The 17,575-nt window shown below is 39.1% G+C and overlaps 1 protein-coding gene across 1 annotated transcript in view; it reads left to right on the forward strand.

Moving 5' to 3' along the window:
* The window catches only part of ifi35 (interferon-induced protein 35), a 44,121-nt gene that overhangs the window by 18,771 nt on the left and 7,775 nt on the right, over window positions 1-17,575 (forward strand). Inside the window, exons 6-8 of the mRNA XM_059006535.1 lie at window positions 6,056-6,172; window positions 10,728-10,872; window positions 14,004-14,110. Of these exons, the coding sequence (XP_058862518.1) occupies window positions 6,056-6,172; window positions 10,728-10,872; window positions 14,004-14,110 (369 nt within the window). The remainder of the gene's footprint in view (window positions 1-6,055; window positions 6,173-10,727; window positions 10,873-14,003; window positions 14,111-17,575) is intronic.

Below are 17,575 nucleotides of genomic sequence, written 5' to 3' on the forward strand. Positions count from 1 at the left end.
CCGTGCCTTGCAGTGGCTCCATAAAATGAAAAATACTAATGCCTGCATTACTCACTGGTACCTGGCTTTCCAACCCTTCAAGTATTCAGTGAAATATTGTCCAGGGAAAACCAATGTCATCTCCGACTACTTGTCTCGTCTTCCAGATGGGGACAATGTTATGGAGCGGGGGGGGGGGGGGATGATTTAGCCTACCCCCTTATCATCACGATCGCTGGATTATAAAAGGAAACGGTACCGCGTTTTATGCCCATTACATATAATAGTTAAAAACGATATTGCAAAGAGAAATATCAGCAAAAATGGCAATGATATACATAAGGACAGAAATAATTATACTTACCAAATCCGTGGGTTTGCTGGGACGCCAGCGCTCGTCTGGATTGATCTGCAATAGAGAGAAAAAAAAACACTTGTGGAAAACAAAATAAGACATTTGAATACATCAACTGAATTAGCGGTTTCACTACATCAATGTTTATCTTGTGCAGAATGTTCTTTATTTAAAATGTTATATATGTTGGAAAATATTAACTTTATTGTTTGTTTTGAAAAAAGTGTATTCTCCATTCTCGTGTGTGTGTGTGTGTGTGTGCGCGCGTGCGCGTGGTGGCTCACCTGCTAGCAGCTGCATTACGTCATCCTTAGGGTTGGGCCCGGCATACCATGCTTGATTATATCTATGAAAGACACAACATTATTTTGATGCAGGGGCGATCAGAGAGAAAAAATTAGCAATATCGATAGAATGTGATGATATTATGAAATGTAATCTTGTGACGGTGGACGAGTGGTGACGTCAGGTCAGAAGCAGGAAGGGAAAAAAACTCTGACACCAAACAGTACTGCAGTTCAAAAGAGACGCTGCACGCTGTTTATTTTAAATACAAAAATAAAATAAATATTTTAAACACAAAACACAGTGCTCACAGAGCAAAATAAAAGTTCAAACAAAATCTCGAACACAAACAACACGATCAGGCTGGGCAATAGCCTTCACTGATCCTTTGTTTTTTTTTTAATTTTCGTTTCTCTCTCGCTCCTCTCACTCTCTCCGCTCTCGCTCCTAACACCCCACCCTGTGTGCAGAGAGCTGCAGGCTATTATGCAGGTGACCATCTCCCGATTAGCAACACCTTCTGCACGAGGTTTTTAAATTACTGTGGATGGGACTACCCATCCACGCTACTAAACAAAAACAAACATTCGGCTACACCGTCCTTTAAATACATTTCTAAATAAAATAACAAAACACCCGGCATTTCGGCGTCATATAAATATAAATACAATAATAAATCATAAAACAAAAGAAATACAAAATAATACACCGCACAGGGGCGGAGGGGGAGACCCCGTTCTAAAAATAAACAAATAATACATTTAAACAGCAGGGCTTTCTACCGCGCTGCTACAAATCTATATATATTCCTGCATATTCATGAAATGTTATTTAATGATTAGATCTGAAGTATACAGACGTGCTCAAATTTGTTGGTACCCTTACAGCTCATTGAAATAATGCTTCATTCCTCCTGAAAAGTGATGAAATTAAAAGCTATTTTATCATGTATACTTGCATGCCTTTGGTATGTCATAGAATAAAGCAAAGAAGCTGTGAAAAGAGATGAATTATTGCTTATTCTACAAATATATTCTAAAATGCCCTGGACACATTTGTTGGTACCCCTTAGAAAAGATAATAAATAATGGGATTATAGTGATATAATTAGTTTCTTTAATTAGTATCACACATGTCTCCAATCTTGTAATCAGTCATTCAGCCTATTTAAATGGAGAAATGTAGTCACTGTGCTGTTTGGTATCATTGTGTGCACCACACTGAACATGGACCAGAGAAAGCAAAGGAGAGAGTTGTCTGAGGAGATCAGAAAGAAAATAATAGACAAGCATGGTAAAGGTAAAGGCTACAAGACCATCTCCAAGCAGCTTGATGTTCCTGTGACAACAGTTGTAAATATTATTAAGAAGTTTAAGGTCCATGGAACTGTAGCCAACCTCCCTGGGCGCGGCCGCAAGAGGAAAATCGACCCCAGATTGAACAGAAGGATAGTGCGAATGGTAGAAAAAGAACCAAGGATAACTGCCAAAGAGATACAAGCTGAACTCCAAGGTGAAGGTACGTCAGTTTCTGATTGCACCATCCGTCGCTTTTTGAGCGAAAGTGGGCTCCATGGAAAAAGACCCAGGAGGACTCCACTTCTGAAAGAAAAACATAAAAAAGCCAGACTGGAATTTGCTAAAATGCATATTGACAAGCCACAATCCTCCTGGGAGAATGTCCTTTGGACAGATGAGTCAAAACTGGAGCTTTTTGGCAAGTCACATCAGCTCTATGTTCACAGACGAAAAAATGAAGCTTTCAAAGAAAAGAACACCATACCTTCAGTGAAACATGGAGGAGGCTCGGTTATGTTTTGGGGCTGCTTTGCTGCGCCTGGCACAGGGTGCCTTGAATCTGTGCAGGGCACAATGACATCTCAAGACTATCAAGGCATTCTGGAGCAAAACGTACTGCCCAGTGTCAGAAAGCTCTGTCTCAGTCGCAGGTCATGGGTACTCCAACAGGATAATGACTCAAAACACACAGCTAAAAGCACCCAAGAATGGATAAGAACAAAACATTGGACTATTCTGAAGTGGCCTTCTATGAGTCCTGATCTGAATCTTATCGAACATCTATGGAAAGAGCTGAAACTTGCAGTCTGGAGAAGGCACCCATCAAACCTGAGACAGCTGGAGCAGTTTGCTCAGGAAGAGTGGGCCAAACTACCTGTTAACAGGTGCAGAAGTCTCATTGAGAGCTACAGAAAACGTTTGATTGCAGTGATTGCCTCTAAAGGTTGTGCAACAAAATATTAGGTTAGCGGTCCCATCATTTTTGTCCATGCCATTTTCATTTGTTTTATTATTTACAATATTATGTTGAATAAAAAATCAAAAGCAAAGTCTGATTTCTATTAAATATGGAATAAACAATGGTGGATGCCAATTACTTTTGTGAGTTTCAAGTTATTTCAGAGAAAATTGTGCATTCTTCGTTTTTTGTGGAGGGGTACCAACAAATTTGAGCACGTCTGTATATACATTTGTTGTATAGGGCTATATAATCTATATAATATATACGATTATAATATATAAGATTAGACACTGGGCAGCAGTGTGGAGTAATGGTTAGGGCTCTGGACTCCTGACTAGAGGGTCGTGGGTTCAGTCCCAGGTGGGGGACACTGCTGCTGTACCCTTGAGCAAGGTACTTTAGCTAGATTGCTCCAGTAAAAGCCCAACTGTATAAATGGGTAATTGTATGTAAAAATAATGTGTAAAAAATAGTGTAATTGTATGTAAAAAAATAATGTGATATCTTGTAACAATTGTAAGTCGCCCTGGATAAGTTGTTCTCCATTCTAAACAGTATTTGAAAATAGAAATAGTATTTGGAAATTCTATTTCAAATAAAAATAGAAAGTACTAAAAATAGAAAGTACAGTACCTGTGCCCATCCCTGCTTTGACTGGCATTGGGTATAAGAATCCGGCAGTAAAAGCAATACAAAAACACCATAGCAGCAGCAGCCTGTCACCAAGCCGAAAGCTAAAACAAAGAAAGATCCAAACATGTGGCATATAAAAGCTATAACTAGAGGACACGTATAGTGTACTTGGACAATAGTCTCTCATTACTGTAAAATCTGTGACTTGATTGTATCCTCTCAGGTACTATTATGTGCTCATACACTTGATGCACTCTGCAGGGCAGCAGTGTGGAGTAGTGGTTAGGGCTCTGGACTCTGGACCGGAGGGTCGTGGGTTCAATCCCCAGTGGGGGGACACTGCTGCTGTACCCTTGAGCAAGGTACTTTACCTAGATTGCTCCAGTAAAAACCCAACTGTATTAATGGGTAATTGTATGTAAAAATAATGTGATATCATGTTACAATTGTAAGTCGCCCTGCATAAGGGTGTCTGCTAATAAATAATAATAATGTAATTACTTAAAAAGTGTATCTAATAAAAGAGAAGGCGAAACACGTCATAAGACACTGTACCATTTGCTCAACCTTGGCTTTCATCCTGAATTGTTTTCCCTGATTTATTACGTTTGTTTTGTGCTTGTACTGCCGCCATCTTCGGAAATCTATGTCTCAAAGGTTAAAAATAATAAAACTCTTACCAGTTACGAGATTACAGGTAATCAAAAACTGTTTGTATCTGAGACAAAACCCCAAACAACTTTCTAGTTGAAAGCATAACATCTGATAGAAAACCAAATTAAATGAGGTTAGAACTTGTGGTGTAATCGGGATAGATGATTGGCATTTATCTAAATCATTATTACTGGCGTACACATGTCCTAGAGTAGTTGCACTGCCTTACATAAGTTTATTATGTTGTGTGTCTTTTATTATAGAGATGTTTATTTCTGTGTTAAAAAGAGTTATTAACTTATTATCACAAAATTCCAGGAACTACTAAACTTTAAAATTAAAGTTTTTTTTTTTTTTTTTTTGCCGTGTGTTCTGTCCACATCTACACACAAAATGAGATATGCTGGAATTGTGACAAATCCTTAATGGCATGGATGTCAAGTCTCAAGGTTTACCCGTGAACGCACGGTTTTTAACAATGTTGAGAGTCTCACGGCCGTGCAATGGATTCTCACATTTGCGAAACCCTTTCTACATGATACAGCGGTAAATCTAATACAACTGTCCAAGCATATTATTTCACAGAAATAAAAGAGAAATGGACATCAATGGGAATGTAATTATTAAAGTCAAAAACTATAATGTTCTTTATGATGCCAGTGTCGGTGGTTATAAAGACAATACAAAGAAAGACGCCATATGGTAAGAAATAACAGAACAATTACAAATTGATGGTGTGTCTCTTTATTTCACCTTAATTTTGGTCAAAGTGACGGGGAGCAGCACACACTGGTTTTGTATTTCTGTAAAATGACACTTCTTTGTTTTAATAATGTTGACCAATAATAATAATCATCACATTCACACACTAACGGAAGGTTTTATTAAAACTGAAAATCAATAAAAAAAAGTATATTAAACTAATTCTCAGTATTTACAAAGAAATGTGTAAATGTATTCTTTTTCAATGATTTACATGTTAAACCAGAGATAAACATTCACTGTTAAATGTCATTTTTTTTAGTGTGTGGTGTACCCAGACTATTTATTGGTTTTATTTATTTTATTTTGTCTCCACAAAAGAAGCAAAAAGCAGACAGTGTTTTCTTTGCATGACTAGATACAGTTGTGTGTTTTTTTTATGTACTGGTGCTGTATTCGTGTCGTTTGCTTCGCTCCCGGTGTGCTTAGCTCTATAGGTCAGTGGCATAGCTGTCAGCCATGTGCAAAAATCTTAATCTGTCCCCCTGTCCCCCCCAAAACAAAATCTAGTGGTCCGAAGGTTTTTCAGCAGGGGTCTCACTGGTATGAACACTTAGGGGTTGACATGTATGCAATGGTTATTGGTTGTTTAATTTAATATTTATATAAATATCCTTAAAGTAAGTGTACCTACATGTAACAAAATAGTTCCATTCATTTTCTTAGCCATGCACATCTATTATTATATAGGTCTCGTGCAGTTTTGAAAGAAACACGTTTTAGCAAATTTTATTTTAAAACATGATAATTGTGGTATTACTGTAGGGTGTGAAATTGTCACCACCGTTTCAGTTACTTCTCTCCTGTCGATAACCAATCAACTGCTTTGAATGACATGCTTTCAAACAGTAACATTCTCTGATCCAGAAGACACTGCTGAGGTGAAATGACCCAGGGATTACAAGTGCAAACAGATAACCCAATAATAAGGCATCGAAACTGAGAGCTTCATTTAACCTAAAGTTTCAAATGAAAATACATACATTTGCTGTGTGTGTTTCTTTCAAAACTACACATTTAAGACCTATTTAGCCAAATGGAAATGCAAAACAGAGTTAGATTTGTGGAATTATTTTGTTAGCTACAGTCACTTTAATGCTGCTTATTAAAGAGCACCTTGTTTTTCAGGAGAGATTGGTGAGTGTGCAGGCAGAGCATGCTGAACTGTGCAGGGAGTCAGAGGCACTGCAGAATGAACTGGACAGAATGGAGGAGGAGAACCAGGAGCTGAGACTCCAGACCCAGGTACTAGGAAAATAAAAATATCAAAGTATCATGATTTTTCAATACTATGTGAGTGTTTTTTTTTGAGCTTTTAAAACAAAACTCTTTAAAAACAATATTAACTAAGTTTACTCATTTTACGCTTAGCGGAAGTGACCAACTACCCTACGCATTCTGGGAAAATTAAATTACTGCAGCAGTCATGGTGAATGCCGGAGAAAGAAGCTTGGTGGGGAACTATTTTGGATTTCAGCCAGATGACCACAGCAATCTGGTTGAAGGCAGACAGTCAAAATATCAAAAGTGTTTTAAAGAAGTGAAAAACAAGGAAGGAAACACCACTAATTTATTGAAACATCTTTCAGATCGCCACCCTGATCTCTGCCGAAGTTTACTTTTTTTCTTTTACTGTAGTTTCTTCTTTTAGTTTAATTTTAGGTAAGTGAATACCCAGCGCAAATATATATATATATATATATATATATATATATATATATATATAAAAGGCACAGCAAAGATAACAAATAAAACAGGAATGCGATAGAAGCTGATCAAAAGGGAGTTCATTGATGCTTGGTTTATTCAGATTTCCAGAAAGCTTTTGACAAAGTCCCGCATAAAAGATTAATTCTCAAACTGAACGCTGCAGGGATTCAAGGAAATGCATGCACTTGGATTAGGGAGTGGTTAACATGTAGAAAACAGAAAGTACTGATTAGAGGAGAAACCTCAAAATGGAGCGAGGTAACCAGTGGTGTACCACAGGGATCAGTATTAGGTCCTCTGCTATTCCTAATCTACATTAATGATTTAGATTCTGGTATAGAAAGGAAACTTGTTAAATTTGCAGACGACACAAAAATAGGAGGAGTGGCAAACACTGTTGCAGCAGCAAAGGTCATTCAAAATGATCTAAACAGCATTCAGAACTGGGCAGACACATGGCAAATGACATTTAATAGAGTTTATGTTGACTCAGAAACGTCTTCATCTACAATGTGGGGAAGCTATAAAAAAGGGCCAACAAGATGCTCAGATATATTGTGAGAAGTGTTGAATTTAAATCAAGGGAAGTAATGTTAAACCTTTACAATGCATTAGTAAGACCTCACCTAGAATATTGTGTTCAGTTCTGATCGTTACAAAAAGGATATTGCTGCTCTAGAAAGAGTGCAAAGAAGCTCAACCAGAATTATCCCGGGTTTAAAAGGCATGTCGTATGCAGACAGGCTAAAATAATTGAATCTATTCAGTCTTGAACAAAGAACACTACGCGGTGATCTGATTGAAGCATTCAAAATCTTAAAAGGTAAAGACAGTGTCGACCCAGGGGACTTTTTTTGACCTGAAAAAAGAAATAAGGACCCGGGGTCAGAAATGGAGATCAGATAAAGAGGCATCCCCAGTAACAAGAAAGTTTACAAACGAGAGGAGGCCATTCAGCCCATGAAGCTGACACCCTGGGTTCAAGAAGCTGCTTGATGAGATTCTGGAATCAGTAAGCTACTAACAACCAAACGACCATGATGATCCGAATGGCCTCCTCTCCCTAGTAAAATGTCTTATGTTCTTATTTAAGGTGCACTGGGACATTGTTTTGACTGAGACATTTGGCTTGCAAATGCTTAAACAGAATTCTGTTCTACTAGCACTTAAGAGGAAGGCATCTACATTAGTAACCTGTTTGAATTTTTCACTATTGAATTGTGTATGTTAGCAGCATTTTTAGTACTATCAGAAGCAGTTCTTTGCCAGAAATACATTTTTTTTTTATCCGCTGAACTAATTTTATTAAATTATTTGGAGGGGGTGATTTTCAAAATACCTAACACTATAAAATTGTAAAATGAACGCATATTGATTAAAATTAAGGAATGCAACATTTGTGTGTATTCCCTAATGTAACACATTACAGTGTTAATTTAAAGAAAATGATTTTACAGTGTACATGAATCAATCAGGCTAGTCTAGTTTAGCATTTATTGTCTGTGTTTACTTGTTTTACTTTCTAAAAGATTTGAGCAGTATAGATTCATGGAGATGCTATGTTGTACGTGACTTTTTAAGAACATAAGAAATGTTACAAACAAGAGGAGGTCTATTTGGCCCATCTTGGTCATTTGGTTGTTTATTGATCCAAGCAAGAACCTCATCAAGCCAGTAACTCTATCCTTAATACTGTAATGGTCTCGGTTCCTGTAGGCAGGAGTTTCTCACAGGCGGAGGTGGGACGCAAACTCTGGACCTCCCGAACTGAAGCATAGCGCCGATACCTCTGTACAGAATAGCCGGCTCCCTTGCAGGAGCATATATCGGGCTTATGTCTTTTTAGATTGCGTCACCTACCAGTCCTGACCCTTACCCCTGTGCACGCTACAATACATTAAATACTAAAATACAGGGCATGGTACATTAAATACAAACACTAAAAAACAATGCAAATACATTAAATACAGGCATAATACATTAAATAAAAGGCTAGGATGTGAATTGTAAACATTTTGGATGCGTGTGTCATACAGAATCACACTAATAAGATGGAGTGAAAAACCTGAAATAGCAATTTTATACAACAGCTAATAACAAAGCAAGAGAGAACAAGTGGGTCTTGACAGTTGATTAGAAGCGAGCGACTGTGGGAGCTACACACACTAAGGCTGGGAGAGAGTTCTAGAGAGTCGGGGCCATGAAGCTACAAGAGCGCTCTCCGAATGTGGTGCACTTTTGCTTGGGTATAACAAGCAAGCCAGAGTCAGAGGACCTCAGCTTGCGTGTAGGGACATAGCGAGCCAGCTATGTCTCTGGAGTATTTGAAGTTGGCCGAAACGCCAGAGTTCTCTTTTTATATGTAAGAAATAAAGAAAACGGTGTCTTTACACAAAATGTTGTGCTTTCTTACCAGTTTTATTTGAATTTTAGTCGGTGGCAGTGACCTTTGAATACTCTGGAACTTGTTTTCAGCATTAAAAAAAAAATTATATATATATATATATATATATATATATATATATATATATATATATATATATAAAAACAGCAAGCATTCCACCATGCTGTAGCATTGTTAACTGTGTGTTAGCCTCTTATGCACTTTGTATTTGCAAAAAAAGGAATCTGGCAGCCATTTAACATGTAATGGCCATAAGATCCAAAGTATCGTGATAGTATTGGTGTGGCAATGTGCTCCGCCCCTGTGTGCATTTCTGTGTTGTATGTTGCGTATGGTGTGTTAATTTTGGTGTATAGATATTGCTGCACGGGATATAAATGGATGTGTGCAGCACGAGTTATTTAAGATGTATAATTGTATTTAGGCACAGGATTGCACATCACTTCACGTGCATTTAAAGTATTTAATATGTGAGCACGAGGTTGCACGTAATTAATTCACGTGCAGGGATTCAAGTGAATAATTAATTAGTAATTGAATCCCAGCACAACAGTATATATATAGACACATTTCATTCACTCGGGGTGGTGTGTTCGGTGAGTGGAGAACGGATGTGGAGAGGAGGTAAAGAGAATAAAGAGAATAATTGAAGAATAATAAGTGTTTTCACTCACCGTGTTTGTCTGTTCGTTTGTCTGTATACTGTGTAGTCCGTTTTGTTTATATATTTATTTTGGCTCAAGTGCCGTGCCGTGTGTTTTTGTATGTTACAACCTTTTTATTTTGCTGTTCTGTTTATTTATTAAATGCTGAGCGAGACCATTCGCTCAGCTCCACCAAACTCCACCTCTCTCTTGTTGTTTTATTTCCTGGCTCTGGTCTGACGCCACCCACTCCGGCCGTCTTTGTGACAATTGAATATTATGACACTGTGCGTGGTATCATATCGATGCTCCCTAACTGAAGTATCGCAGAACAGAACCAGCTACACACTCCACAATATTCACACACTTTAATAATGCTTGTTGCTGTTGAAGCCTGTGTTTATTTATCCGCTCGATTTGATGTTTCTGTAATTTGTAATAATTTTTTTAATAATAAAAGCCAAATTTATTTATGTTGTGCTTCTAATTTCGTCTTTCCAACCCCAAATCACCTATGAGTGATTGACGAGTCACTTTGTCAAAACACTTTCAATAGGCAGTCTTAAGTTCTGTAAACTTGTGACCACATTGATGAGGAAGTGTGGGGAGTTTTAATAGTAAACTAATTTCACCACAGCAGTGTCTTCAGAATCAAAGCATGTTACTGGCTGAAAGCATGTCAGCCAATAGGGGAAGCAACTGATTGGTTATTGACAGGAAAGGAGCCAGTGAAGGGGTGGGGAAAGTTTCACTCGTGAACATAGTATTCTTTAACCGAGTGTAGTACCAGATATTCGTTTTTTAAATGAAAATACAGGTTTGTTAACGTGTTTCTTTCAAAATTGCATATTTGAGACCTGTAAAATGAATAGATGTGCATGGTGGAGAAATGCTATGGAACTACTTTGTTGATTTGAAAGAGAGCACCTGTTCTAAAGAGTTCCTTCTGGTAAGATACAAACATGTTTGTTTGGGTTGCTTGAGTTGCTGTACCAGTTGCTGTACCCTAATCCTTCCTGGTACCATGCTGTCATTTCTGTAGGTATCCACTGCAGTGCCTGAGAAGAAAATGGTTTTCACTGGAGTCACAGCTGTGGAGGGGTGCTCGTCTAGCTTCGATGTGAAGCCCCGAATTCTGTACCCCATTGAGGGGGGGACAGCCCTAATCACCTTTGAAGAAGAAGATGGTATGTTAACAGTTTATACACCCCCTCCCATAGCTACACTCCTAGAGTCCTGCGCGGGTCCGATCTTTACAACCCACTTCCAACCCGGACCCGCTACTACAGGACCCGACCCGAACCCGCAACCCGCTGCAACACCGTCTTCTTACCCCGCGACCCGACCCAACCCGCTTTAATAAGACCTGCAACCCGACCCGAACCCGTAAGAGTTTGTCCTTTACCTACTGTCTGCACCGACTGACTCTCTCACGCTCTCATTCACACACAGATATCTCTACCATTCTCCACAGATTGAGTTTATACAATAGGCTATACAAAGTAGTAGCTTTCTCTAGTGGTCTGGATATATTTTAACATTGTAACATTAACTATCTCTTGTGGCTGTCATTCACAAAAACATAATGACAAGCAACGAATCCAGTCACATGTTTATTATTTTCATTCGCTGCGATTCCAAAATAATTCCACACTTCTGATTTACCTTTTGAACTACATGATATAAACCCTGCGCTAGCTTTTGTTTCACCTCGTCCACAGGCATTTTTAATAACACCAAGCAGACTTGATAAAAATATCTTGTGACGTATCAAACAAGCGAGAACAACACTGCTTAGTCAGCTGACTCCTCCCTAATCGCCTCCTGCTTTAGTGCTGGAAATATTGGTACATTTACCTTCTAATATGCTATTTGGGAAAGGATTACAGACGAGTACACAGAAAACATTTTTGGTGATTCAAATTCAATTTTTATTTTACCCGCACCTGAAACGCAAACTGTGAAAAAGTTCACATTCCGACCCACTACTGCGGGTCACCCGCGGGCAAGCTACAAACCAGGAAAAGGCAGACACAGAGAAAACCAATGCCATTTAGCTGTTAAGATGTGCTCTGTTAGTGACACCGGAGCTGTACACTGCACACTGCTCATAATGATTTTCACAGTGTGCAATGGGAGTAGAGAGTGACACAGGAATGAAACTTGAGTTCCGTCCCATCAAACATTTTCCTGTCCCATCCCATCCCATCTCGTCAAAAAATCTTCAATTTAATTTTTGTTCCCATCCTGTCCCACCAGAATTTAAGATATTTAAGAAAAAGAGAAGAGACTGATTTCGTTTACCTCTCGCTGTATGACATACCTTTCAGGCAGGATATTTTTTGGGTTACCCTTTTTTCTTGTGTTTTTCATTCTCATCCTGTTCCTAGTTGAATTTTTACAATGTCATTCACTACTGCCATATTACCTATTGCAAGAACCACACAAACCGACTGCAACTGTTTTATTATGCATAATGTGTTGATAACAGAAAAAACTGTTTATTTAATCCAATTTGCTGAGGTTGACATATTTAAAATGAGTTTAGGTCTTTTACAGTTATTTTAATGGTCTTGAAGCAAGCAAGGTTGAATTGAATGGGTGGGCCAGTGACATCACTAAATGGGGTGTGTCAATTAAGAGTGTCGTTCATACAAGGGTTATAGTGTCTGTCTTGGTAAATATATGGATACCCAGAAGTCAGAGTACGTATTTGATTGGTTTAATTTTACAACATCTCATATTGATTTTTTAAATATTACAGCATCTAATATAGAAAAGCGACTGTGGGCGTGGTTAACGATTCAGGTGGTAAAGCGACTGTGGGCGTGGTTAACGATTCAGGTGGTAAAGCGACTGTGGGCGTGGTTAACGATTCAGGTGGTAAAGCGACTGTGGGCGTGGTTAACGATTCAGGTGGTAAAGCGACTGTGGGCGTGGTTAACGATTCAGGTGGTAAAGCGACTGTGGGCGTGGTTAACGATTCAGGTGGTAAAGCGACTGTGGGCGTGGTTAACGATTCAGGTGGTAAAGCGACTGTGGGCGTGGTTAACGATTCAGGTGGTAAAGTTCTTGTAGCTCATCTAAAGTTTGGTACTGTGCTTCCCGCAGCCTTCATACTTGCTCCCACCTGTTCCCGAAGCCTTGAGTTCCTCTCCCATCCGTTCCCGTGAGATTTAAAACTCTTTATTTCCGGTCCCACTCGTTCCTGCAAGTTTCATTTCCGTTTCCATCCATTCCCGCAAACATAAAGAGAAATGTATTCCTGTACCGTGGGAATCCCGCGGGGTAGAGTCCCCTCGGGTCCGATTCTTACGATCCGCTTCTGACACGGACCCACAACCCACTACAACACCGTCTTCTTACCTGCGACCCGACCCGCTTTAATAAGATCTGCAACCCACCCCGAACCGGCAAGTTTTTGTTCTTTACCTACTGCCTGTGTCAACTGACTCTCTCACACTCTCACATTCACACACAGATACCTCTACGATTCTCCACAGATTGAGTTTATACAATAGGCGATACAGCATGGTAGCTTTCTCTAGTGATCTGGATATATTTTAACATGGTAACATATTAACTACTTTACTATAAACACCTGTCTGTTCCTTTTGTGCCACCAGTTGAAAGGGAGCTTCATCTGTGCTTTCGCAGAGATGTACCAGTTTTGTGGCTGTCGTTCACAAAAACATGATTCCAAAAGAATTCCACACTTGTGATTTACCTCTCGAACTATTATCCACTACATGATATAAACCCTGCGCTATTTTTTGTTTCACCTGTTCACAAACATTTTTAATATCACCAAGCAGATGTGATAAAAAGATCTTGCGACGTATCAAACAAGCGAGAACAACACTGCTTAGTCAGCTGACTCCTCCCTAATGCCTCCTGCTTTAGTGCTGGAAATACCAGTACATTTACCTTCTAATACGTTAGTTGGGAGATGGTTATAGACGAATACGCTGAAAGGACAGAAAACGTTTTTGGTGATTCAAATTCAGACCCGAAAATTACATTTTTTTGACCTGCACCCGAACCGCAAACCACGAAAAAGTTCACATTTCGACCCGATCCCGTCCTAATGTCACTTTCTAAATGGGAGTCTAATTCAGCCCCTACTGGTCACGTCTCACATCACAGCTCCTCTCTGCAAGTGTGCTAGGGGACCCTCAACTGGCTGTTATTTATGATTGCTTTCAATGATACAGACTGCATGCTTTGACATTCGATCTGATATGACCTACTGGGGTTGTTTTTATTCCCAAAAATTCCCATTTCTAGTTTGATTATTTGTTTTTGTCTTTGCTTGCAGTTGCCCAGAAGGTGCTGGAAATAAAGTTCCACAAGATCAAACTTGGTGAATGTTATATCACAGTTGAGGCCCGTCCTGTGCAGTTGCTTGTGCCCAGCGACATTGAGGTAAAGACTCAACTGGCAGCATTTTATTGCATATCAAATATACCATTTTAAATGATAAGTAGTTGTTTTATTTATGTCATGTTTATAATCATTCCGGTTCTAGGTTCTGATAAATCAATTTTCTCTAATACTTACTGGTTCCTGTGACCTTTCAACTCTGCTGGTCCAGCCTGGTCTATAGTAGTAGTATGAAGCAGGTTGAGTCAACAGTTGAAAGGTCACCAAATACTTAAAGGTCTGGCACCAGATTATATAAAGGAGCTTCTCGTCACATATGTACCTTCTCATGATTTAAGATCAGCTGATGCAGGCCTTCTGTGCCTCCACAAGTGAGCACAAAAAGGAAGGAAGGGAGAGAGAGCACTTGTAGTCCCTGTGCTCCCAGACTGTGGAATGCACTGCTACATCAGTTGATGATTTTAACTCAAAATTGAAAGCTTACTTTTTTAGATTAGTTTGTGCTTCTCTATAATCCCTATACAAATGTATTATATTTAGATTTTCTTCTGTTTTTTTATATTCACCTTTTTCAACTGAATTCTAAACTCTGTTTTTCTTTCATTTCTATACAAATGTATTATATTTGTTTTTTTCTTCTGTTTTGTCCTGTACAGCGCTTTTGATGTACTTTTAGTTTGAAAGGCGCTATATTTAAAGTATTGATTGAATTCTTTGGATTACGGAAGTACTCAATAGGCAACTAGGATTCTAGAGGCTCGGATAACCACGAAGGGGCTTGAGAAAACATTTTTGTAAATTGTGTAAGACATAAAATCTGCACCTTTTGTGTCCATATCCAAGACTGCATAACAGTGATGTCTCCGGGGTTTCCGAAAAACATACTATAGACTGAAGAGGTTAAATGTCTAAGAGACACAAATGGCAAAATCATAGATGAAGAAAAAAAATAGCAAATATATTAAATAATTACTTTTCACAGGTTTTTACAAAGGAGGACACAGACAACATGCCCCACATGTCGACCTGTTCCTATCCAGTTTTAAATAACTTTAGCATAACAGAGGCAGAAGTGTTAAAGGGACTAGGAGCTCTTAAAATAAACAAATCCCCTGGGCCAGATGAGATCCTCCCAATAGTACTCAAAGAAATGAAAGAAGTTATTTACAAACCGCTAACAAAGATCATGCAACAGTCTCTTGACACAGGGGTTGTACCGACAGACTGGAAAATAGCAAACGTAATACCGATCCACAAAAAGGGAGACAAAACCGAACCAGGTAACTACAGACCAGTAAGCCTGACTTCTATTATATGTAAACTTATGGAAACTATAATAAGATCCAAAATGGAAAATTACCTGTATGGTAACAATATCCTGGGAGACAGTCAGCATGGTTTTAGGAAAGGGAGATCGTGTCTAACTAACCTACTTGACTTTTTTGAGGATGCAACATTGAAAATGGATAACTGCAAAGCATACGACATGGTCTATTTAGATTTCCAGAAAGCTTTTGACAAAGTCCCGCATAAAAGATTAATTCTCAAACTGAACGCAGTAGGGATTCAAGGAAATGCATGCACATGGATTAGGGAGTGGTTAACAGGTAGAAAACAGAAAGTACTAGAGAAGAGGAGAAACCTCAAAATGGAGCGAGGTAACCAGTGGTGTACCACAGGGATCAGTATTAGGTCCTCTGCTATTCCTAATCTACATTAATGATTTAGACTCTGGTATAGTAAGCAAACTTGTTAAATTTGCAGACGACACAAAAATAGGAGGAGTGGCAAACACTGTTGAAGCACCAAAGGTCATTCAAAATGATCTAGACAGCATTCAAAATTGGGCAGACACATAGCAAATGACATTTAATAGAGATGGGTGTAAAGTACTGCACGCAGGCAATAAAAATGTGCATTATAAATATCATATGGGAGATACTGAAATTGAAGAAGGGAACTATGAAAAAGACCTAGGAGTTTATGTTGACTCAGAAATGTCTTCATCTAGACAATGTGGGGAAGCTATAAAAAAGGCCAACAAGGTGCTCGGATATATTGTGAGAAGTGTTGAATTTAAATCAAGGGAAGTAATGTTAAAACTCTACAATGCATTAGTAAGACCTCACCTAGAATATTGTGTTCAGTTCTGGTCACCTCGTTACAAAAAGGATATTGCTGCTCTAGAGTGCAAAGAAGAGCAACCAGAATTATCCCGGGTTTAAAAGGCATGTCGTATGCAGACAGGCTAAAAGAATTGAATCTATTCAGTCTTGAACAAAGAAGACTATGCGGCGATCTGATTCAAACATTCAAAATCCTAAAAGGTATAGACAATGTCAACCCGGGGGACTTCTTTGACTTGAAAAAAAAAAAGGACCAGGGGTCATAAATGGAGATTAGATAAAGGGGCATTCAAAACAGAAAATAGGAGGCACTTTTTTACACAGAGAATTGTGAGGGTCTGGAACCAACTCCCCAGTAATGTTGTTGAAGCTGACACCCTGGGATCCTTCAAGACGCTGCTTGATGAGATTCTGGGATCAATAAGCTACTAACAACCAAACGAGCAAGATGGGCTGAATGGCCTCCTCTCGTTTGTAAACTTTCTTATGTTCTTATGTTCTAATCATTGAGGACTTCCCCTTATAAAAGCAAAGTGTAACAAAGCACAGTGAAAGCATGGTAAAGCACAGGTAAGCATTGTAAAATACAGATAGGTATGGTAAAGCATATTAAAAAAACATGGCAAGCCATGGTAATCTACAATAAATGCATAGACTAGTATAACCATGGGAAAACTTACCATGTAGATTTACTGTGGTAAACTTTAAGGAAGATGTGACACAAATACAATGATTCTTGGTTGTAAATCTCCCTCCCAACCTGTGAGGGCGCTAAGCAGCAAGAACAGAGTTCCCTGGACGGACTGGCCTGACAGTTCTTTCCCAGGTTTCAAGGGAAGTCGGCCAGCTAGGAAGGGAGCGAGGCTCTGTTGCAATAACGCATTAACCCAGAAGGGAAACAACGTGGCAGCCGCAGATTGGAGAGGTGGTTACACTCGTTTAACAAGGGGTCATGTGTGATAGCATAAAAGGGTACAGAGAATCACAATCTGTTCCTTCGCATTGGTTTATTGTGAGTAGAACCGAGAAGGACTGTAATAACCTAACCAGAAACTAAATCGTGAGTTGTGGTTTGTTTGTTTGTAATTGTCTCGTCTTGTCTTGTACGTTACTAGACAGCTAACACAGTTCCGGAGCTGTCGCCAAGGGCCAGCACTAAACCGGACAGCACTGCACCATTGTCACAAATATAAACTTGTATCACCCACCACAAGCACTACTGCACGCACCCAGGACTGGTGTCCGTGTCTGTATTATTGTGGGGCGGATATTGTTTGTTATTTGGGACTGCCTTGTCTTGTGTTATTTACCCCGTGCTGTACACATTGGTGTGCATTGCCGGGGAATTATTGTTTCCTTGCCAGACCTGAAAACTCCAATA

This window comes from Acipenser ruthenus, chromosome 33 (genome assembly GCF_902713425.1).
Source record: "Acipenser ruthenus chromosome 33, fAciRut3.2 maternal haplotype, whole genome shotgun sequence".
NCBI classification, from domain to species: Eukaryota; Metazoa; Chordata; class Actinopteri; order Acipenseriformes; family Acipenseridae; genus Acipenser; species Acipenser ruthenus.